The sequence below is a fragment of the Miniopterus natalensis genome, chromosome 8, assembly GCF_054644295.1.
Source record: "Miniopterus natalensis isolate mMinNat1 chromosome 8, mMinNat1.hap1, whole genome shotgun sequence".
Taxonomy (NCBI): Eukaryota; Metazoa; Chordata; class Mammalia; order Chiroptera; family Miniopteridae; genus Miniopterus; species Miniopterus natalensis.
In genome coordinates this window covers 78,952,744-78,977,298 of record NC_142088.1, presented here as the reverse complement: position 1 = coordinate 78,977,298, position 24,555 = coordinate 78,952,744, and the positions used below count along the sequence as shown (strand labels likewise).

At 43.2% G+C, this 24,555-nt stretch overlaps 1 protein-coding gene across 2 annotated transcripts in view; it reads left to right on the top strand.

The window, feature by feature from the left end:
• The window catches only part of CNTNAP5 (contactin associated protein family member 5), a 724,101-nt gene extending 701,363 nt beyond the window's left edge, over positions 1–22,738 (top strand). For both annotated transcript variants that reach the window (XM_087819922.1, XM_087819923.1), the window contains 3 exons: positions 11,385–11,603; positions 13,154–13,225; positions 15,652–22,738. In XM_087819922.1, coding sequence (XP_087676048.1) covers positions 11,385–11,603; positions 13,154–13,225; positions 15,652–15,848 — 488 coding nt within the window. In that variant the 3' untranslated portion in view covers positions 15,849–22,738. The remainder of the gene's footprint in view (positions 1–11,384; positions 11,604–13,153; positions 13,226–15,651) is intronic.
• Positions 22,739–24,555: the final 1,817 nt, after the last annotated feature.

The window sequence follows — 24,555 nt, the reverse complement described above, 5'->3', positions numbered from 1 at the left end:
TTATTTAAATGGTGGTATTGAAATCTGTGCATATTAGAATCAAAATTAAGTGGATATGTGGGCAACTGTCAACTTTATTTAATAGAGATATTTAAACAAGAAAATGATCATTGACTTATAGCTAATTAGATATTCCCATCTGGGCCTGTTTTAAATTTGGAAACTTAGCCCCACTTTAGCATTCACAAGGAGTGTTCCTATGTGCGCTGCTTTCCCATGGCTGCTGTGTCAAACTACCACAAACTTGGAGGTTCAAAATGTTGGCCTAACATTAACATTGACTAGATGCTTCAGCACCAAATGGATTTATTCAGGGAAGAAAAAGGGATGCAACTCATCACATTCAGACATGGCAAGCCCCCTGTACACTCGGCCTATGAGCCAAGATGGGGAGGTGGGGAGGCGTCCAACCAAGGGAAGCGGGAGTGAAGGGAAGGGGAAGCGAGAGCCACCCAGCTCTGCTACAGCATAGAGTTCTTCCTGTGGAGCTGTGTACTCTCGAGATTGCCTGCAAGACCTCCACAAGCCCCAGCTCTTTCCATAGACCCCCAAGCAGAGTGTGTTTCCTTAAAATTTCAGTTAGTCTTTATCAAAACAACAAATTTATCTCCCAGTTCTGGAGGTTGGCGTGTTAAGTGAGCCTCTGAGCTGCAATTACGGCATCAGGAGAGCTGAGTGCCTTGTGGAGGCTCAGGGAGACTGTTCTCTCTCCTTTTCCCACTTGCAAGTCTTGGCTTGTAGCCCTTTCCTGGATTTGCTGGAGCCTCTTGCTCCTGTCATCACATTTCCTACTTCTGCCTTTGAACCCTGGATACCTTATATGGATCCTTGTGATGATCGAGTTTACTACATAACCCAGGACAATCTTTGCCTCTACAGAGCCTTAACTTAATCACAGGAAAAAAGTCCCCTATGCCATATCCAGTGACCTGTTCACAGGTTCTGGGGATTAGGATGTGAATGTCTTTGGGGGGAGAGCATTATTTATTCTCTGCTACACCATGCATCTTGGAAACCAAACCTCAAGGTGTATTCTATAATCAGCTCAACTTTACCTATAAAATATCCGAGGCTTAGAGGTGAAGTGTCTTCTTTATGGTCACCATGTTAGAAATATTATCTTAGTGAGTTACTGTCATTTAATATAAAAATTACCTATCATATATTGGGTGATAATCTAGACCTACAAAGATAAATATGTCTTCCCTCCCCCCTCCCTCCCTCTCTCCCTCAGACCCTGGGAGCAGCACACATCCTGTCAGTTTCCCAGGAAGGTCAGCTGGCAGATCCCGGGGCTGCTCTGACCCAGCCACGCCTGGACAGGTGGCTACTGGGACACAGCTTCCAGGCTTCCCTGGCCTCTGTACCTAATGTGCTTTGCACCAGGCCTTGTCCCAGGGGACCTGAGAAGGCTCCTTCTTAAAGAGGTTTTCTGTAGCCTCACCATACACACAGTTCATTTATATTTACTAGTTGACTGTCTAAAATTACAAGATGGGCCATTTGTAAAGCCAGAAAAGTGCTGGGGGTTTGGTGTTAAGCTCTGGTCTGTGGGTTGAAGGAAATTCCACATAAGAATAGAAGCACAATGGAAGAGCTAAGAATTCTAGCTATAGTGTTTTTGAATCCCTATAATTTTTTCCACCCCATCTGCAGAGTGAGTATAATGCAAACTCCTCCATCTTTTCCAAGTCTTAGAGCTAAGGCGTGCCATTTGTATGATGCTTTATGACATAATTTGATAGGTGCTCAGTGATTAGTATCACCTAGTATTATTATGGAGCAGTACTTCAAAAGTCATCCTGAGTGACACATAATATTGACTAGTGGTTTGTGGCAGGTGGATACAAATAAGCAGCAGAACACACACATACACACACACACACAATGAAGCAGCACTAAATATAATTATAACCAATGGGGCAATTTTACCCATGGCTAGTATCCATTCAGGGCCTAAAGAATAGCTCTACTCTTTCCTTATTTAGAACAGCCAAATTTAGGTTCTTCGACCTAGACATCAAGCTCTTTATAAAGGTCAATATATGACTCACCCAAAATAATTGCCCTTTAAACAGAATGTGTGTGTATATATCCCTCCTAGATGTATATATATATATCTCGTGCTTCCAGAGTTTGGTTTGCATGCAACTGACATTGCTTGTTGTCTACCCAATATTAATTTTGAATTTCTCCCCTTCCTAACAGAATTCCAATTTTATTCAAGCATCCATGCTCCTTCATGAAGCCACGTGCTCCTGGAGGTGTTTTCTTCATCTGTAATCCCCAAGGGTTCCTCCTAATTCATCTGAGCCTGTGGTTCTCAAGGCTTTGTGCAGGGGCCTTTGGAAGGGGAGAAACTACAAGGTCACAACTATCTTCATTTTACAGTTGGCATTATTTATCTTTACACTCCTCTTTATCACACATGTAGAGTGGAGCTGTTCAGAGGCTACACAATGTGTGATGATACCAGCACCTGGACAGCTAAATAGAATGTGTTCCGTAGGTTCTTTTAAAATTTTCTCAGTTTTAATTTTGAATATCGTGGATGTTGATAGATATAAAATAGGTACCGATATCTGAAATCTCTTCAGGGTTTTTAAGAGTGAAAATAGGTCTGGAGAACTGCTCCTCCATTGCCAGTGGCGGCACATAAACATGTGGTGCACCTTGGCCCGTTAGAGGAGTTCTGAGGGTGTCTGCCTGTGCGTGGTACTCAGAAAGGGTTCTTCTTTCTTAAAAAGAGACGTAGGATGAGGCGGTGTGTTTTCCCCCCTGGACTTTGTTGCATGTGATGCCTGGAACTCCACCGCCACTATACCCCAGCCTGAAGATGAGACAGTCACAGAGAGGCAGCCCTCAGGCTTCAGCCCCAGAGCTCTCGTCTCTAACACCTTGTTTTGAGATCAGGCATCCCTGTCTCATTCACATCTCTGCAAATTAAATCATGTGTTACTTGCAGTAGAAAGCCTCCTAAGGAAATCTGCATTATGCCTACATCTGTAAACAAAAAAGAAATAACATCAAATCACTGAGGGTGCTCAGTGTGGCGCTACTCTTTTTGGTGCTTTTAAACCCACAGCTAGCAATTCTGTATCAGAGTGAAAGATATTTCTATAGCTTATTTTTGGACTCTGTTAAAAGATTCCCTGTTGGGACATGCAGGACACTAGTTCTACTCATTTCCTTTAACAGAATAAAAAATATTGGTATAAATCAATACACATGAGTTGTCTGGGTCTGACTGCATATCAAATAAATAATCAATACACCAGGAAAAATTATTACTATTTTTTAACTTGAAAGAATTGAATCTGTAACATCAGCCTGCAAATCCTAGTCTTAACTTCAGGAAAGTGAAAAATAAGCAGAATTGGCATCGAGAGTATATTATCTAGAATTTTTAAATTTGGATATATTGCTAAGGTTTTACTGAATAAGTCGTCACTGCCCTGTATCCATAAACCCAATTAAAAAATGCAACATAGGGTCCAGCTCATGGGTTCAGTTGAAATAATAAGTTCTCAAATGGTAGAACTTTTGTTTCCCTAGCTGACTTGGTTGTTTCTTAGGCTTCCTGTACTATATCATTAGTATCTAGCTATCTATCATCTATCTACCAATTTACCTTTCTATCTGTCTGTATGTATTTTTACTTACAGAAGAGTTATAGAGGATCTACCATGTGCAGGCCTTGTACAATGCAGGCTCATTCAATCTCCAAAAATATTTAACAATTTTTGTGTCCAAGATACTGAGTTAGGAAAGAGGCAGTTAGTGGTAAGTAAATACGCACACTTTCATCGTGAAGCTGATGGCTGGGGCTGATGCAAAAAAAGTGAACCAATAATTACAACAAACAGGCACACACACTCAGTTACAAAGTTTGCAGAAATACATTGGAAAGGAAATCAGTTAGTGTCAGTGCTAGAGAATTCGACTGGGGGAGCAGGATGTGCTCCAGAGTAGAGTGTCCAAGGAGATCCCCGCTGAGGAGGGATCCTCAGCCTAAGCCCCAAGGGAAGGAGCCTGCCGGGCAGCACTGGGGCACCTCCTGGCAGTGTGGAGGCTCTGGCTCTCAGAGCCTATGGAGTCACTACCTGCATAATAGACACTGCCACCTGTAGCAGAAAAGCTTGCAAGGTGACTCAGATTCCTTCTAAACAGCTCAGTTAGCTTTAGCTAACACGATACTGGGAACGATTAAGATAACTATTCCAGAGCACTCTCGGCAGAACTGCAAGACATATCAGCCTCATCCCCATCGGGATCTGGCCTCATCAGGGAGAGTTTCTCATAACCCACCAAGAGTGTGAATATGGAGGCAGAGAAACTGTTTGCTTGGAAATGGCCAGAAGGAAGAAGTTTGAGATGTATCTAAATATTCCCGACTGGCTGCATTGCTGATGACATTGAGAAACATTATTTTCCGTTCATTAATTCCTTTACCATTTACTAAACACTTACTCTGTGTGCTGGGCACTGTGTCCCAGCTACTGTGGTTGGAAATCTGAAAAGGACAGTTTTCCTGAAAGCAACAAATTTCAGTCTAGTTGGGGGACAGACCTTTCAACATTACCATGAAATAAAACAATACAGTGGAGGTCAGTGTGCAAAACGCCTTGAGGAGATGGAAGGTCGTCCTTCACTCTACCTGGCCCAGGCTCTTCTTTCCAAAATCATTTTTGGCCTTATTTTAAGGCAGGGTTAACTTGATATTTTGGTGTTTTGAAATGTGAAGGGCTTTCTCCCTCTCAGCCTCTTACAGGCTTTGCTTTGTGTCTGAAACATTCTTCCTGCCCTCTCATTGTTTATTTTTCACTTAAGCATCTATTGAAATACATTTATTCCAAGGCACCTTTCCTGCACCAGTGTTTCCTCAAGTATATATATATATATATATATATATATATATATATATATATATATATATAGTTTATGAATTACTCATATCATAATTGTCTAAGAATGCAAATTTTGGGGCACCTCCACACTGGGTGAGTAGAAATCCAGAAATAGGCATTTTCATACATTCCTCTAGAAAATTTTGGCATACCCAATTTGATCACCACTTTCTTAGATTGTGTCAAGGGTGCCCCCACAGCCACAAGGATCTCCCCCAATCATAAGCCTTATTACCTGAAATCATTGCTAGTCTATTAAATTCATCCTCTGTATGAGGAATGTCTGCTTGCTAGCCATTGTCGGTTCACTGTCCCACACTGAGCATGGTTGTCATAGAGACCCAAGTAATAAATGTAGGGTTTACAGAGGAGAAGCAGATGTTACCCAGGTGGCTATGGGACAGAAAGGCCTTCCCAGGCAGAGAACAGCATTTACCTACCTGGGCACTGGGAGCAGTCAGGCTGCGTGTAGCGCAGATGGGGCTGCAGGGGTGGGTGGAGTTAGAGAGTAAATGGCTGTAAGTCACGCTATGGAGCTGACATTTCTCTTCACCCTATCAGTAACCAGCACTACATAGTACCCTCCAGATCCATCCATGCTGGACCTGGAGGGTACTGGGCTCAGTGAAATAAATGAGACAAAGACAAATGTAGTATAATTTCACTTATATGTGGAAACTTATGAGCAAAATAAAGGGACAAACAAAATAGAAACAATAGAAACAGACTCATAGATACAGAGATCAGACTGATGGTTGCCAGAGGGGAAAGGGGTTAGGGAATTGAGTGGAAAGGTGAAGGGATTGAGAAGTACAAATTGGTAGTTACAAAATAGCCGTGGGGATGTAGAGTACAGCATAGGGAATATAGTCAACAATATTGTAATAACTATGTGTGGTGCCAGGTGGGTACCTGAAATATCGGGAGGAACACTTTGTAAAGTATATAATTGTCTAACTACTATGATGTACAACTGAAACTACAAAATAATATTAAATACAAATTGTAATTGAAAAATAACTTTAAAAAAATGAAAATACTCTAGAGAAGTGTGAAGCATGGCATAATAGAGAAAAAGGAAGATACATTCAAGAGACCTCGGCAGGAGGCCTGGGCTGGCCATGGACTGGTTACTTGCTTTAGATAAGTACTTGATCTATGCCTTAGTTTTCCTAACGGGTAACTGGTAACTGAGCACGACTATGTCAGCCTTTCTCATTTCACAAGGATGGCAATTTACATGGAAGGACAGATGAGCAGACCATGAAAAGCATAAAAGCATTATGTGATGCCAGATATTTTTGTTTAATACAATTGACATCCCCTTTCAGGATTAAAAGCTTTATCTGAGGGACATGGTTCTTAGACTGTGGATGCTCCTGGCAGTTAAGTCTTCAGACTGCTGATCTCTTACCTGAAAGTCACAGTAGACTCTAGGGAAGACTCTTTACTTTTATACACTGCTCACACCTTCCATTAACTTTGGTTTCCTTTATTTATATTTTAAAGGAACAATGTTTTACTCTTAAAGCTCAGGTTGTGTCGATCTATATGGCTTATAGTTGGACACTCAGTATTCAAATGTCATAGGTGGCCTTTGATTTATAGTAAATATCCTTACATCCTAGAGCAATGTCTGTTTTTAGCAAATTGCTGATGTTTTTTCTATTTTTAATAACCATGAAAAAAAAATGTCCTCATTGGCTCTGTCACTCTTTAGTGTCAAATAATTGTGAGAATGGGAACTGTTACATGTTCTGGGGTTAAAATTGATTGTGGGCTATTTTTTGTGGCAGCACAGAATCCACTTGGTTTAATAGAGGGACATAACTTTGCTTTGAGGAAGTGAACATTTGCAAATTAACGTAGAAAGTAGAGTTTTAAAATGCTTGAGAAAGGTAGTCTGTGATAACTTAAGCAACGGAGTCATTCAAAGTTTCAGTACGAGGTTTATTCGGTTGTGCCCTTGGCAGGTGGGAATTCGGTGGGGAGTCCCCGCCGCAGGCACGTCAGCATTGGCATCTGCATTCTCCCGCCCAGACGCGGTATGGCCACGCGGAGGGCCACGCAGAGGGCCACTGCGTCTAGCCAAGGAGTCTCCAACTCCTTGGGTGAGAATTAGGACGAATAATAACAATTAATAATAATAATAATAAGTGCACTATGGGCACTAAGCTAAGAATCATACTTCTTTGATTATATGTATTTCCACCACAATTCATGTGGTTGACACTATTAATCACCATTTTACGGTGATCACAACCGAAGCTCAGAAATGAGAACATGCAAGTCACACATGCCTGTTTCATCAGCTCAGGCCCAGCTCACTTCGAATGTGCTTTTCCCGGCACACCAATCTATCCATCAGGATCCGAGGACAGGGGGTGGGGGGAGGCTAGTGAAAATCAGAAGCCATATATCACTGATTTTTAAAAATATTTTTATGAATTTGCTGGGGTTACATTGTTAATAAAATTACATAGGCTTCAAGCATACAATTCTATAATACATCATCCGTACACTACACTGTATGTTCACCAACCAAAGCTGTCTCCTTCTGTCACCATAGATCCCCCTTTTACCTCCTCTACCTGCTTCCACCCCCCTTTCCCTCTGGTAGACACCACACTGCTGTCTGTATCTATGTTTTTGTTTTTGTTTTTGATTTTCTTAATAATTTTTAAAGTGTGGTGAGAGAGAGAAATTTTGTCATTTTCAAATAAGAAGCTCCACAGGCTGTTGTTTTCTGTAAGATACTTGTGGTCTCTCACTGTGGTGGTACATATTATAAAGCGAAACCTTGCAATCCTCCTTGATTGGCTGCAACGTCTATATGCTAGCAGAAAGTCTTGGAGAGAGTGAGAAACGGAACAGAGGCGATTTCCAGGGATGGGGCCTTGGTCACATCTTCATTCCACTACTTCTGAGCCGTCACATTCCCCGTCAAGTCTGTCTTCCACATTCACTCTTTAGCTCAGTACACACAATGGTCCCCTCACCTAGTTCCTTATGAACCTAATGCAACTGTAACCTAAAAACTGAATAAAATTAATTAGAAAATGCATTATATCTTTAATATAATAGAGTTTACTGGATTTGGGGAAGCATTCTACCAAAACTGTCCTTTTATTACTTTTTTGCAAATTATTTCTCAACTAATTTATGTAAAAATATTTATGTAAAAATGTGTTTTTGAGAGATTTTTAAGGGGGCAGCGTTGCTTAGATAAGGATTTTGGCATTTCGAGTCATAGAGACTTTGGTTTAAATCTCAGCTTTGCCAAATGACCTGCTGTACATTTTATAACTTGTATGTCAGTGTCTCCATCTGTAAATTTTGGATGGGGGTGATAATAGAATTTAAATGAAAGAAGTTTTGAGGGGAAGAGAAATGATATTTCTAAAATAATTAATGAATAGTTATAGGTAGGTATTCAATAGATGGTGAATATTGAGTGTTGAAAGCTTTTAATTATATTAGCAAACAGTTTCCCCCTACCATATGTTAGTTAACAATATTTTAAAAAGCAAAAATAATTTAGAACCATCCTAACATTTTTTTTTTGGCCTCTCTAGCTCTGTAATAATCTGAGAAATCATATGGAGCCTCATACTGAGATACTTTCTCCTATTAGGAATTCATGTTTTCCTCATTTCTGTTCAGAAACATCCCAAAGTTTCCATCCTTATTATACATCTAGAATAAATACACTGCCTTAGAAATAAGACTTTATTTAAAACAGTTCTTTCTTTAAGGCGAGAATGTCATTCCTGGCATTTCCCCTGATTCCTCCATGTGCCTATTCTTGTACCTGGAGCTTGTATTCATGGGAGTCACCATAGTGATGACCTTCAAAGACCTTGGCAGCATCCTGAGCCTCTTTCTCACTGAGTTCTGGGAATGAGACCCGGCCCTTTTAACGTACACCCTCAAGGCAGAGCTACAATGACATGTCACTTCCCACTGCTTCCAAATCCTGCAATGCAAACCCTTCATGCCATTTCATACTTTCCGGGGCCTCTTCCTCTAAATATGTCTGCTCTGTAGCTCTATCCCTTGATTACTGTCAACCAGAAGCTAACGAGCATTCTGGTTACAGCTGGTTACATTGATTTCTGGTGCCGCTCAGCAAATAGCACCCAGTCTTAAAGCTTCTTGACCTGGAAAACTGTTGCATAACACTGTCCAAGAAGTCTCTTATGAGGTGAAGATTTCTTAATCTATAATGAGAAATAAACCTATGTGATTCTTCCATTAGTCAGTAACGAATATGCGCCAACCCTGTAGGAAACCTGGAGAGTTCTGAGAGAATTGCAGACCTAGAGGGGTGGGAAGAACTATGAGCCGCAAAGACATCCAGGTCCTACTTCCATTGCCTGTGAATGTGTTAGGTAAGCATTTAAGGGGAGTTAAGTTTGCAAACAAAATTAATGTTGCTAATCAGTTGGCCTTAAAATGGGAAAATCATCCCAGAATATCTGGGTGGTCCCAGTGTAATCTCAAGGGTCCTTAAAAATGAAAAAGGGGACCAAAGAAGAGAATTAGAAGTAGGTGTGATGGAAAAAATGCACAAAAAACGCAACGTTTCTGGCTCTGAAGGTAGAGGAAGGTGGCTATAAACCAAGAAATGTGAGTGGCTTTTAGGAGCCAGAAAAGACAAAGAAATGGATTCTCTCCTGAGACTTCGAGAAGCAACACAACCCTGTAGCACCTTGGTTTTAGTCCCATGAGACCCATGTTCAAGACTTCTACAGGATATAAGATGGTGAATGTGTGTTGCTTTATGTGGTTTAGTTTAAGTTTGTGGTAGTTTGTTACATGGCCATGCAAAATTAATGCACTTGGCTTTTTTTCCCTTTTCCTGTAAGAAGAATGACAAGTGAGTGAGGTTTGCATGGGTGTTGAAGGGAGAGAGTATAATGAGGGCAATATTAGAAAATACATTATTAAACGATGTCAAGTTCTCATTTTCTTCCATATTCTCATTGCATCTTTTTCTAAATGCTGGAAACAAAGGCTTCCTTGGAGATCCATGGACACACCCTTTGGCAGTTTATGAATGGAAATAAGTTATACTCTACAGTGGTAGAGAGGAAAGTCCCTGACCTCTTCCAGAAAATAAACAAAATATCATAATAAAATAACTATTTGAACCATCTGTGAGTGTCCAAACTATTATACATCAAGAAAAAAAAGTCGCCCAGCCAGGCGTAGCTCAGCGGTTGAACGTCGGCCTAGAATCCAGGAGATCACAGTTCGATTCCTGGTCAGGGCACAAGCCCAGGTTGTGGGCTCATCCCCAGTCAGGGGCTTGCAGGAGGCAGCCAATCAATGACTCTCTCATCACTGATGTTTCTCTCTCTCTCCCTCTTCCTTCCTCTCTCTGAAATCAATAAAGATATATTTTAAAAAAGAAAAGAAAGTCCCCTGTGTATTACATTTTTATGTAATTTCATCATAGCAATTTGTTCAAATGATTCCTGTTAGAAGGAAGAAATGGGCCACTGAGTAATCTTACTACAAATCTTGAAGAAAATGAGACTTTTGGTCTTGCTATGAATCATAAATAACTGCTTCTTCATCTTTTATAAAGACTCAAAGATACTTTGAGAGATTGAATGCTGTCATAGAAAACCCATGCTCTGCAATGAGTACCATGGACAGGTGAAAATCTTGAATGGAAGGTCCATCTACATAGGCCACTTAGTACTTAGAATGTGCTAAACTTCTGGGAGGACCACTTTGGCTTATTATCTCTTGGTCTGCCTCTTTTCACTTACTTCCTTCTATATATTTGAACTAAATGTGTAATAAGCACTGTAGTATGTTTGAACTAATCACCAGCATTCATTGATAAATGGTGATGGACATAATTATACATTCTGTAAAACATCTAGAGTGTAGAAGAGATTTATTGTCTGTGTTACAGCTCATAAAATATGTGAAAAAAAATTAAAATTTGGAAGCATTGTCTCAAAGCAGAGATGGCCCTAGCAGGTTTTTAATGACCTGTGGTTGATCTATTGATGGTTGTAGTGGAAAGAGAGTTTGGGAAGAAGAGATGAAAACAGATAGTGGATGATTTCCCTAATTCAAAAACAAGGTGATTTCTGTAATTTTGGGCATTATTTAAAAGATATGATGGCTACCAGAGGGGTGAGGGTTAGGGGACTAGGTAAAATAGATGAAGGGATTAAGAACAAATTGTTAGTCACAAAGTAATTTGGGGATGTAAAATAGAGCATAGGGAACATAGTCAACAATATTATAATAACTATATAAGGTGCCAGGTGGGTCCTGCAAATACTTGGGAGATCACTTTGTAAAGTATATGACTGTTTAACCACTATATTGTACACCTGAAGTTGAAACAAAATAATATTGAATGTAAAATGTAATTAAAAATTAAAATTAAAAAAAGAAGATATGAATCATAGTTTGAAAATGAAAGGTGATTGATTGTCTTTCATGTTGCAGAGAATGCTGTACTAGATCCTGAAGTCGCTAAAGCAAACAGCCTGGGCTTTGTCGGATGCCTGTCTTCAGTCCAGTACAACCACATCGCACCCCTGAAGGCAGCTCTGCGCCATGCCACCATCGCACCTGTGACCGTCCGAGGGACCTTGACAGAGTCCAGCTGTGGCTCTGGGATGGACTCAGATGTGAATGCAGTGACCACAGTGCATTCTTCCTCAGGTATACAAGAGAATGTCCAATGGAACTTACTTCAGTAGCACTATTTCAATGCCTTCAAGAAGCTTCCAGGTTAAAGACTAGTTCCTTGTATGAATGCAGATGGTTAAGAATTATGACTGATTTCTCATGGGTGATTTTCATATTTAGTTAGTATAGTCTAACTTTTAATACAATGAGTAGTTAAAGCTAAGTGCACATTTGTGCATATTACTGTGTAGACACACAGGGTGTCACAAAAATGAATACACACTTTAACAGCTAATAGCTTGATTTATGTTTCTTTCTTTTCAGATTTAACCCATTGGAATTAATAATGGCAGCTAAAATGTGTATACATTTTTGGGGGGACACCTGCATATAGTCTACTGTTTAAGTGGCTACGTCTCTAAGGATTGAAGAGTTTAGGGCTCAGAAAGGCAAGTTGCTTGTTGACTAAAACAAGTCATGTGACTAAAAGCCACCTTTCTTGACACAGGAAAGCCCAACAGACTTCCATCTATAGTCTTCTGTTTTGCACTCCATAAAGTAGCTTTTTTATCTTGTCTTAGTCACGATCATCCTGGGTGTCTTGAAGTGTTCCTGGGATTTGTTTTAATCAGGTGTGGTAATCAATCGCCAAATAACTTATTGACTATGAGCGCAGAACGGAGACTGAGTCTCGCTGCCTGCTCATCTCCGATCCCTCTCTGCCTTCTCCCGCAGCAATGAGGTGCCACAGAAAGAGCCTGAATGTCACAGTTGGCCAGACTTCACTTAATTCCAGGTCTGCCATGAATGAACTCTAGAGCTTTGGACAAGTTATTTATTGGCTTCAATGTAATGTCCTTATCTGTGAAACAGGAAAAATAATACTTGTGCTGTAGTTTTTTCCTGAGGATTAAATGATACAACTATCATATTGACAGGAGCTACAGGTCCTGAAAATTCCATGTGCACTCTCTGCCCGTGCAGGGGTGCCATGACCACCTATCAGTGCGCTTGCAGATTATTTAAACGTGTATCAAACTCGATGTCACCAGACCAAGTGGCAGAGCAACGACTCAAACCCATATCTATGTGCTCTTAAGTGGGATACACTAGTCCTTACCCCATGTATGCTAATGTACATAAAGTAAAACACCTCTCCCCTTAGTGAGGGTTTTGGGGAGTGGCTTCTTCAGCTTGTCCTTCTCTGTCAATGGACTCAGTGTCCTCTTGCAGAGAAGCAGAGGGCCTGTGCTCTGAGGTGAGGAGCCATCACCGTGCATAGGGACTGTCCAGCGAAGCACAGCAGGCAGGGCAGCAGGGGCGCTGTGGGCCACAGCGGGCATGGGCAGGGCACGACTGTCCTCTGTCCCAGCCCCTGACCCGACACCTTACACAGGAGCTAACGGGGTCATGCAGCTATGGGCTGTAAGCGGTGTGCTTCAAATGCTTTTTTATGAACGTTTGCTTGGTTTTATTCCATAACCTGGCCTAATCCTCAGGTGTGTCATCCCAACTCCACACGGTAGCCCTCTTCCCAGGACTCTCAGGGAGAAGTGAAGTTTCCTGTCTCTTATTTCTTTCAGACCCATTTGGGAAGAGAGATGAGAGGGAGCCTCTCACCAATGCAGTTCGCAGTGACTCGGCTGTCATTGGAGGTAAACTATTGTTTGTTGATGAAAGCAGACTTTTCTGTCCAAGAGTAATTCTGTCCTTTGGCAAAGTGTATTTGCATCCTTCCGTAGTGATGGCCACCCAGCACCAGGACCCCACGGTACCTGCAAGTCCATGAGCCTTTTCAGCAATAGCCCTGTGTGCCGTGTGATGAAAACACCCTCCCCCTCCCCCTCCCCCTCGGCAGCAGCCCCGTGGATGCACCCGGCCCTGGTGCATCAGGCAGCTGAACACTGAATCAACAGCTGGATAATTGGCTTGGAGACAGGCAGTGTGCACTGTGTTCCTCTCATCCAGGTGTCGGTTTTTCTAAAGCACAAGCAAAGCAAACTGATAAAACTGCATATGGGAAAGGGCCACACCGGGGCAGACAGATGGGTGAGCTGCCTCCTGTTGGGTTTTCTCCATAAGGGGTTTGTGCTGTGCCTAATGAGCTGGGTGAAGCCCCAGCCTGCAGTTTCAAACCCAGCAGCACCGGTACGGATGCAGATCTCCTCCACTCTGCTGTGAGCTCAGCTCCCTGCCTCCCTTGCTTTCCCACTGTTCACGGCCTGAGGCCTCACAGCCCCTCCGATTCCCCAGCTTGCTGCAGTCTCCCCTTGGCAGCCTTGATTTTTCTATCTGGGCCTTGCAACACAGAATGCCTCCCAAACCTTGCTTAATGTCAGATGCCAGTGGGATAGTAAATTTGTTTCCATTGGAGGACCCCAGTCCTGCCTTCTGGCAGGTAGGCGGAGTTCTCCTCTTAAAAGTCAGCAGTAGCCACTTCGTTAACTTCTATTTAATGAGCCCCAGCTTTTCGCCAGACCTTGTGCTCAATATAGAAACATGAGGGTGAAAGAAATGGGCCCTGCTCTCAAAGAACTCCTGGTCTGGTGGGGGGCAGGCCAGAAAACAGACGGCACAGAGGCCGGAGCAGTGCTCGGAGGGGGCGCACAAACAGCTGTGGGAGCTGCATCCAGTGAGACTCGGGGGAAGGAAAACCCGTCCTCAAACGTCTGACGTTAATTTCTCCTTCAGGGAAGAGTCCAACCTTTGCTTTCAGTGTGGCATCAAGGGACATAGGAGAGAATTTGGCGCCTGTTTCTCTTCCCGTAATTTCTCATTTGACAAGTGGAGAGAAGACCTTTGTGACTGCTCACTTTTTCCCACCCATGTACATACTTTTTTAAAAAAGTTATCTTTATTGCTGGAACTATTACAGATGTCCCCTTTCTCCCCATTGACCCTTTCTTCCGCATACATACTTTTGTAAGTACAGTTAAGAGCAGGGAAGTCATCCAGCCCCAGGGGAACCCTCAGGAAGCTTGCAGAGCCTCCAATGCTGAGGACTCCAGGTGCCGAAGGAGAAGCAATCGGTTCTGCATTTCACAAATCACAACACAGGGTGTTCAGAAATAACTGTAAAATTAGCGTTTTTATCAATATCCATTCTACTTAGAGAAAAACAGCAGAATATATACTAATATTTTATAATATTACTAATAATAGTATTAATATAACATTCATAACAACAAATCTTAGAATATAAGATAGTTTCAAGCATGTTAGTGCTGAGACACCCACATTCTCGGGTAGGCGTGCCCTCCCTTTTAGAAGGGGCAGTGTCCACATTTTTAACACCCCTTTGCTGACTTTGCTCTTCATACCCCAAGAGCCTTCCTGGCAAAGGTAGAAATAAGACCTCAGGGGTCAGCAAGGGCAACTTGCCAAGTAGGTCCAGTAAAACCATACACAAGCAAAGTAGGAGCAATCGAACACAACTGGACAGAAACTTGCATTTTAGCTGGCTCTGCGTTTCCAGGGGACGAAGGAGCACCGTCTCTGAGCTGGCCTGCGTCAAGAGCGCGCAGAGCACTGCAGGCACGCCCGAAGTGTTTGGGAAGCATTTGGTTATTAATAAAATGTTTTAGCAAAGCAAACATATGTCATCAACACTTTTGCATCAGGAGAGCATTATTGTGATGCGAGATAGTTAAATATTATTTCTAGGATGCAAAAGCAGTTCTAAAATGCTTATTTGCAAGGTTAAAAATGTGCTAATTGCAAATGATACTGACATTCTTTAGAGCAGGTCTTGAAGAAATGTACTAAAACACATTTTGCTAGCCTGATTGCATATTTATTTGATGGCATCCTTAGTCCATTAAATACAGCCTCTGACTGAAACTGGCTTTCTCCCTGTCCTGGAAGAGAGGCTTTTGTAACTGAAGACCACAGGCATTTCAGCTGGTCTTTGTTTCTGGGCATGTGGCAGAGTTTCTGGTTTATTTTGTTCTGTTTTATTTTGGTTTGGTTTGGTTTGGTTTGGTTTTTCTGCGTAAGTGGCTTCAGTGTCTAGACTGATCCTCTCTCTGAAGTGGATGATCTGTGACATTACCTTTCTCTCGTTGGCCACCTTTCCCAACAGGCGTAATCGCAGTGGTGATCTTCATCATCTTCTCCATCATCGGCATCATGACACGGTTCCTGTACCAGCAGAAGCAGTCACACCGCACTAACCAGATAAAGGAGAAGGCATACCCAGCAGACTTGGACAATTCCTTCAGAAACGACATTGACTTGCAGAATTCAGTGAGCGAGTGCAAGCGGGAATATTTCATTTGAAAACCTACAGGGTCAACTAATACTCCTTTGTTGTTAGGTTTTTCCTCCTTTGCATCTATCTCCTGTCTCTTAATTCTGGTCATTTTCTTTCTCTTATTTGTTCCCCATTTGATTTTGGAACATACCTGCATCGACCACAGCATTTACCCCCTTGACCCAGCCCAGGAGACCAGGCAGCTATGGCCACTGTCTTCCTCTTTGACCTATTGTGCTGGCAGTGATCACGCGAGAGGCTGACGTTGCCACTGTAGACAAGGAGGCGACTCGCGTGTGCACATGTGCGCGTTCAGTCCTGCACTCCTGTTTCTCAGATGCACCTCAGTGCCGCTGCCATCAGTCGGCAGGCTCACTTGAGCCCGAGCCCTGTGGCTAAGCCATTATCAGTCGACTATGAGATCCTCCCCATCTCAAGTCCACTCCTACCAGGGAGCTCAGGGTAGGAAAGAAGATGCTGGCCTGGTTTCCTTCAGCGGCACTTTAAAAGGAAGAGTTGGTTCATTTTTCTTACCATAGACATCCCATTGACCTAACTCATAACCTTTTTTCCTTCTGACTCTTATCCCCTGACCATTTGCAAATACAGGATTCCTGATTGTAGTGAGCTGTTGTGCTCCCGACCTACCACCCTCTCCAGGCCAGCACCCTGGAACAGCGCACTGCACCCTAAGCATGGAATAGTAGCCTACAGCTAGGAGGGAAGAGCGCAGCTAGGAAGTAGATGTTCTATAACTGCAGAAATGCCTCTGCCAATTTCTTAAGGAAAGTTAGCCAGGTCGTTCCTGGGTTATTACGCTAAGGTATATATACATGAGTATCTGAAGCATAAAAAATTCAAATAACAGTCTGAAATAGTACCTCATTCCATGAGCTTAAGCCATCTAGATTCAGTTTAAAACAAAACAAAAAGACCACATGGAAGAATAGAAATACCAAACAGAATCCTTCCCTTCCATCCACTCACTACAGATCTGGTGAAGAGAGTGATGAAGGTGCCATATTTCAGAGCAAGCGTAATGCCCCACCTCTGTCCACGGAGCCATCCCCGGGGCGGTTGAGGATTCACCGACATATGAGGCATGGTGGGCTACAGCGAACACTCACTGCTTAACTTTGGAGGAGCCCATAGGCTCCAGAGCACATCACATCTTCAAATCTGCCTCATCTGTGTATATAAAGGCACATGTGTGCACACACACATGCACGCACACACATGTCTTGTGGGCACAGACTGCTAGACAAGGTGGTGACAGATTTCCTAGTCTCTGCCCCTTTGATGACAAAGCATCAAGGAAACACAACCATTCCTTCAAGAAGGCATCCCGAGCTCACTCCCCAGGTGGAGGTAGCAATTTTGCTGCAGCAATATGCCTCACTCTCTGCCTCTGGGCCGTCTTGGAGAAAAACATAAGGGGAAACCATACAAATCCTCCAGGATGCTGGGAAAGCCAATATAATGATCCACGGATGTGGAGGGTTCTTGCTGCTTCTCCTTATGAGACAAATTGTACTGGGGAAACAATTACCCCCTCTGTGTTCTCCAGCCTGGACAGTCAGTATTCCATCTTGTCCGCAGGGTGTGTCGCCTCTAGGTATTAACATGGTCCTGCAAGAGAAGGCCCCCAATGAGGAATCCATGGGCTGCATAGATTTCAGGTCCGTGCCAGGCTTTGCTTTCAGAGAGCGTGGTGTAAGGACTCAGTTTGTAGTCACATCTCTCAACTTGAAAATTCTCTAACTGCACAGGCTCTCCTTGGAATAGTCCCTGAATTGTTACTTAATCGTTCCATCATTTCCATTATACATTTCCCTAGTAAATTTATCTTAATGTGATTCTAACAAAGGCACCATTTTTTCTTCTAGCTTTAATAAGATGAATGATCTATTAATAGGAGGGAAGATCTTTAAATCCTGCTTTCTCCTGTCCTGTCCTCTCCTATTTCCACTTTCACTTTAGAGTTTTCTATTTCTATAAAAAGTCTGTATAAATCAGCCATTTGCTTGGCTATGCAGTCCTTTGTCCCCTGAGAGAAAAGTCTCTGTGAAATGTAGTGGGTTTAGCCCGAAGCCTCTGCGATAATGAAATGGAGAGGAAAAGGAAGGTGTGAGTAATAAAGCTGGAAAAACAAGGACTCTATTTTGCTGATGCTGTGCTGACAGAAGAAATGGAGGACTAGAAAGACCCACCTAGAGTGTTTGCTTTTCTCATCTACATACACATGCTCACAGCAGCTCTGTAGGTGAAGAATTTGAGGTGCACCATCCCTGCCGCATCTGCCCTGGAGAGCCTGCCAGCATCCCTCGCTGCATGTAGGGACTCTGCACACAGCACACTATGGACCACAGACCTAAAGACAGATGACCAGACAGCGCATCTGCATGCCACTCCTAGCAGAGAGTCTCAGGGCTATACTAGAATTACTTTTACAGGGTGGGGTTATTTCATCAACTCAGCAAATACTCTTTCACTGGGTTTTATATGAGAGCAAGCAAGCTGCTTCCTCCAAAGAAAACACTATTTGCAGATAGAAACAAGAGCTCACTCTGCCTGTCTTTCCTTCAGTGGTACCACAACCCATGTAGCTTTGTGCATTTTTTAAATTGTCTGAGTTTTTCGATCCTTGAACAATTATACTATAAGAAAATTTTTGAAAGCCTTCTAACCCCTCCTTCACCACGGATTCTGCTTCAGTAATCATGTTTTCTGAACTCCTGCTCTGACCAACAGGACCACCAAGTCTCCACTTGAACTCTCAGTCTTTGTCAAGTGCTGTTTACACAAAAAAATAATGAAATGTGGTCACTGTACAGTAAACCAAAAATACCTGTGCAATTTCACATTCTAAGGGGGCTATTTCATTGATATCCTTCCACCGAATAAATCTACTTATGCAAGCAATAGTGCATCCCTTTACCATATAACATATCTAACACCCACTCATCATCCGTTGTATCAATAAGTTAGATTGCCATGGTTTCTATGGGAATTCATCTGGAGAATTCAAGATTTCTCACTATTCTAGATATATTTTTTATGAATAGCTTAGCCTCTTCTATTCACTCTCAACTGCATATGAGAGATTTATCTTAAGGATCCTAGGGCTGACTTTTTAAAAACAAGTATCATTCCCTTTAGTATTAACAGACATGGTAATAACCCGACTTCCCCCTTTTGTCTGACGCATGCCCAGCATAAGGTAGTAATAGGAGCAGGACCAGAACAAAAGAAATAGATTGCTCTCTCTTTCTTTCTTCATTCATGAAATATTTATTGAATGCCCGGGAACCCAGGGACTTGGCCAGACATTGAGTGTACAGATATAAATTACACCTCAGCCTAGCCCTTGGGTAGTGCGAAGTCAAACACATGTTGTAATGGGCACGTGTTGTTATGGCAGGGCATGCATAGAGTGCTATCGGTGGATAGCAAAGGTCCTGCACAATTATTTTTGTAAAGCCCTTGCTAGAGACTTAAAAAACAGGCAAATTTCTGGAAAATATTTGTAATTTTTTCTTGGTTATTACTTTCACCTTTAATAAGCTGCTCTTGTCTCCTCCTCGAAGCAAATGCACATTAATGCAGGTATGTTTCTGCAGAGGGAGAGAGCTTGAATCTTTAGGGACAGCAAGAATAAATGTCCCTGTCTCTCACATATATCTGGGAGGCTGAATGATACTTATTCACTTCTGGTTGGGGGACTCTGGAAAAAAACTCTTCCCATCAATCAGTCCTAAGTGTCAAACAATTTAGGGACCCTCTTCTCCACTTCTGCTCCCCTCCTCTTTTCTCAGTTCTAACATCTGGTTGGGACCTATGCATGCCATTGCTCTTCCAGTCCTTCCTAAGTGGTCTTTGTTGTACTCCAGCTCCTCCTACAACCCTCTTTTGTCCTAATGAGCTATTTGACTCTCTGAGAACTAGATGAAGTGTATCTTTGAGCAAATAACTGACTAAATGTTGTTGTCCATTTAAGTGAGGTCTCAGCTCTGTGCTCCGGCTGAATTTTTTCAATCCTGAAAGTCACACGTGTCTCTTCTCTTCAGGAAGCTCATTCAGTTAGAGGAGCAGATCTGGGGGCTGTAGGCAGAATCTTCTCCAAGATGGTCAGAGAGGTAGGAATCAGGCCATTTGAATTATTTCTTATAAAAAGGCTCCACAACTTGTTCACCAACACCTTGGCTTCCTTCCAGTTCTCCCATAGCTACAATCTAACAAAACCACCTGGTAACACCAGCCTGCACAGGAGAATTCCAGACATTTTCCCTTGACCTAAATAACTGGACGCCTTTAGTCTTCAGTTGTCCTAAAGGTCACAAGTTGACCCAATAAATAAAGAGGGCCCTTTGTTCCCGCAGATGCAAAGGTGATTAATGGAAGAAGTTGAAGAGAAACTCAAAACTTTCAGAATATTTCGAGCATAGCTGACTGCTATTTCATGTCTCTCATGCAGTTTGAAAGTGTTTTCTCTAAAGGACACACAGTGTAATTGGATTACTTCCTTGCACTGTCCTGGCGTTGTCCTTAAACCGCTCCTCCTGTCCCCTCACCCACACACTTGTTAAGCCATCTAGATTTTATATATTGGTTGTCCATAACTTTTATCACTCTTTCATAAATTCCATATAGTTGAACCTCCTAGAAAGAATTAAAATGCAAGAACACAATATACAAACACTTCGTAACAATAGGGCTGCTCTCCAAGCTTTCTGCAGGACATTCTGTGCACGTCTGATTAGTAGGGAGACACACACATTCCCTTTGAGTTGTCATTTATTTTAAACCATCGTTTAAGTTTTTAATATTTCACTCTTTGGCTATTTTAAGTAATTTTTCTCTTATTTTGCACTAAGGTACTCTGAGAAAGAACAAAAAAGCACATTTTTTAGTGAAATATTGTCCTTTGTAAGCTAGTTGTCTGTCTTTTGTAGTGTTTATAGTTCACAAAGTGGCTGAGCAGACATGAGCAAGGCTTAAGACAAAAGCTGTTTTTGGTGCCCCGAGCATACCTGCTGGGGCACGTTGAGGAGGAATGTGTGGCAAAAATCGGTTGTTGACCCAGGTGAGGAGGGCCACTGACTCCACCATGGACCAGTGGCAACAGCTCTTCCCACTCTCCTGGCTCCTAACTCAGGAGTCTCTTTAGTGCGTTTTGATCATAGTCTCAAACGTTAGGGAAAAAGGCAACATCATGGGCTTTGCATTAAGAATTCTTTACTGCGCTTTGTATGGCATTTTTGACCCTTCCCAGCTCTACTCCAACCACATCTTTTTTTTTTTTCAAGATTTTAATTTCATCAGAAATTTTCCAGGATCTTTAGAGCTATCACCATAATCATCTAACATGCCCAGGTTGAGCACCTACATACATCTTTAAAGAAAAGAAATGGCCAGAAAGCCCCTAGTCCACTCTCTTGAACTATCCTGATTGGAAAGCCCATTGGTGGAACCCCTGAGGTCCCGAAGTCCATAGGCATGTCATAATGAAAAAAAGTATGGCACTCTGCATTCCTGGAAGGGACTGTTCCAGGTACCTGCCATCTAACACTGCCCGGGAATACTGTCCTCCTCAGTCCTCCCTGGTGACACAGAAAAATTCTTGCAAATAATGGTAAAAAATGAGAAGAGTAGTCCCAGGCCATGACCAAAAGCGAAGCTGATTGCTTTAGTGACTAAATTGCATCTTATTTTAATTAGCATCATATGCTTCAGTCTCAGGTGCCAGAATAATCTCAGAGCACATGCAAAGGTACTGTGCATGCAAAAGAAGTATCTTATTACCCTGTAGAGTCTTTGGGAGACCCACAAAAAGGAACTTTCAGTGGAATGTTAGGGGATAATATTAACAGGCATCTACCTAGTCATACATTTCCATACGGTCAACCCCATCCCACAGGTTTACATGAACTATTAACACAGTTCCTTCTCCCTGAATGTCAGTGTCAACCTGTGTAATCTTATCCTGCCTAAATACTCACACAAAAATACCAAACCTTGCTTAAAACAGCCTAGTTACATTGTGAGAGGGACTTTGTGTTTCATGAGGTCCAACACCAAGCATTTTTCCTCCTGAATATGGTCGTTTCCTGGCTTTCTGACATCCTGCGCTGTCTCAGGCTGTCACTTTCATCAGTCAACTGGCAGAGGCAAAAGGGTGCACAGCGGCCACAGGGAGCAGGAGTGCTGGCTGAGGGGAACCAGGGCTCTGCCCCGTGAATGGTAGGTGAGGAGTCAGCCAGGTTTTTCTGTGGAGGTCCAGATAGTGAATATTTTAGGCTTTGTAGTACAGACAGTCTCTGTTGCAACTGCTCAGCTCTGCTGTTATAGCGGGAAGGTGGCCATACACAGACACATGGGCATGGCTACTTCCAGTAAATCTTCATTTGTGAAAACAGGCGATAGGTAGATTTCATCCCCAGCTTGCAGCTTGCTGGTCTCCTTGACAGAGCATTGAAGGGTCATTTTCAGATGGGAGATCCCTGTCACCCTGGCCTGAAGTCCTTTCTGAGGAACGAGAAGGAATAGGGAGATTAATGTTAACAATTAAACAATAAAATGCAAAACACTTTCCCCAAAAAATGTACACATCAGAGTCTTTATTATGGCAAAAGATCCCAGCAGGTCGCCTCTCTTCCTGGGTCTGCCGGAGACTAGCTTTTACCTTTGACCTCCTGACTTCTGTCTTCAAAACAGAATCCCCAGTGATGTTGCCTCTTTCCCCCAGTTTTGTAGACCATGTAACATGTCTTAATACACTGTATGGGGAGAACTGAAAGTTAGCCTTAGATTTCTTTGTTTTCTATGGTTACTGTTGTACAGAAGAAAGATTTAAACTGTAAATAATGTATATTTAATAAAGAGAGAATTTTGTATGATTTTCTGTGGAAGAAAACAATGTGCCCTCCGTGTTTCCTTGAGTCTGTGAAGAACCAAGAAACTCCGCGCTCGGCTCCCAACCACCTTCCTTCGGCCGGGCGGGGGGCTGGAGGAGCCTGGGTCCCCCGCTCCCCAGCTTTACGGATCCCAGCAGGCCTGCAGGTGCTGCCCTGAGCTTTCTTATTGCTCAGCTGAGCTACACTGGCCTGCACGGCTGCCTTCCCTGTGTAGACGAGCAAGCTATTGACTTGACCAAGTCACACTCAGGGCCCGGGAGCCATCGTGCTTAGCTGCCCACGGGACGCGCAGGGCGGCCTCTTAGCCCTCCCCTGGGCCCGCTCACAGCAGCCCCACTTCTTACTGCACCTCGCCTTCCTCTCTGACCTCGTCTAACCCAGCAGGGGGTTGGTGTGTTTGAGCACCAAGCCTGCATCATCATGAAACAGAACTCACACCCTACGGCCTTACAAGACTTCTGTGTACGAGGTGGTCAGTCAACACAGTAATCAAAAATTAACACGGTTTTCAACAGAAAAGTGACACTATCAGTTTTACCTTTTAAAAAACATCAAATTGCTACATGGAAAGTAGACCCTAGAAAAATCAAGGGAGGAGAGAGCCAGTAGCCGAGAGCGCTGACGATGGCTCGGGCGAGGGCTGTTGTATCGGAACTGGAACAGTAGCTGGTCCAGACAGAAGCAGGGGGTTGCTGCTGGGCGGGGAGGAGCGGAGAGGGGTAGGAAGGGGCCAAGAGAGAGCAGCTTCTACTGAAGCAGCTGAAGCTGAACAAATGCATGTGAATAGTATTGTTTTGAGGATGTGCCTGTGAAGCGAGAAGGGTGGGTCATGAGTTCAGTTTGAGCTTTCTGTTAAGTTTGAGATCTCAGAGAGGCAATGAGTGTAGATGTGGAGCAGGTGTCTGGTACATGCCCGCAGCAGAGGTGTGCCGTTTGGTCTGGAGAGGCAGCTGAGGATGTACGTACATGTACATGTGTATGCGTGCATGAGTATATACTGTATACATGTGTGCGTGTGTGTGTGTGTGAGCAGGGGGGTTGGGATCATGTAGAGTGTGAGTACAACTAGAAAACAGAGCCTGGAACAGTGATCTGTCAGAGGAGATGAGCCAAACATTGAGGAAGGAGGAGAGTAGGTAAGCGGGAGCCCAGGAAATAAGGTGCTTATTTAGAAAAAGGCGGGCTGTCCTTCAATGCTATGAGAGACTCAGATGAGACTAGATGAGCAGCATCGGATTTAGCAAAATGAAGAGTGGGGAGGAAATACCATTTGGAGTGAGCTGAAGGGAGGGGGAGCCAGGCACAGCATGCAGGGAGGCTCAAAGCAGTGCATATGGTCCAGGTTCATGCATATCGGAGCCAGGCGAGCCGGGCTCCAATCTCATAAAATCCCATTCTCCAGGTTTGTGTTTACTTAAAATCAACTGTCCACCATCATTCTCAGTTTTGGCAGATGTAAATTCGGAAGCAAAAAACAGAAGCAAAAAGCTTCCGAGGTTCTGGGTACTAAGTGAAACAATATATGCAAACCAGTTAGCTGAGTACGTGGTCAGCGAGCGCGCCCAGCACTACCTGTCGTCGAGTCCTCACCACTTACTAATGTACAGAAAGCAGCGGCGGGTCCCACACGGCCCGACCCAGGGACATGGGGAGCAGGCCCGCTGCTCAGCAAGGGGCGCCTCTGCCTGTGAGCGAGTTGGAGTCAGAAGAGGTCGTCGGGTCTGGTTCTGGGCTGAGCCTTTGAGATGCCCTCCCCTGAAAAAGGAATCGTGATTATAAATAATGAAACCAGCCGGTTACCTTGGAAGAAAGTTGTGCA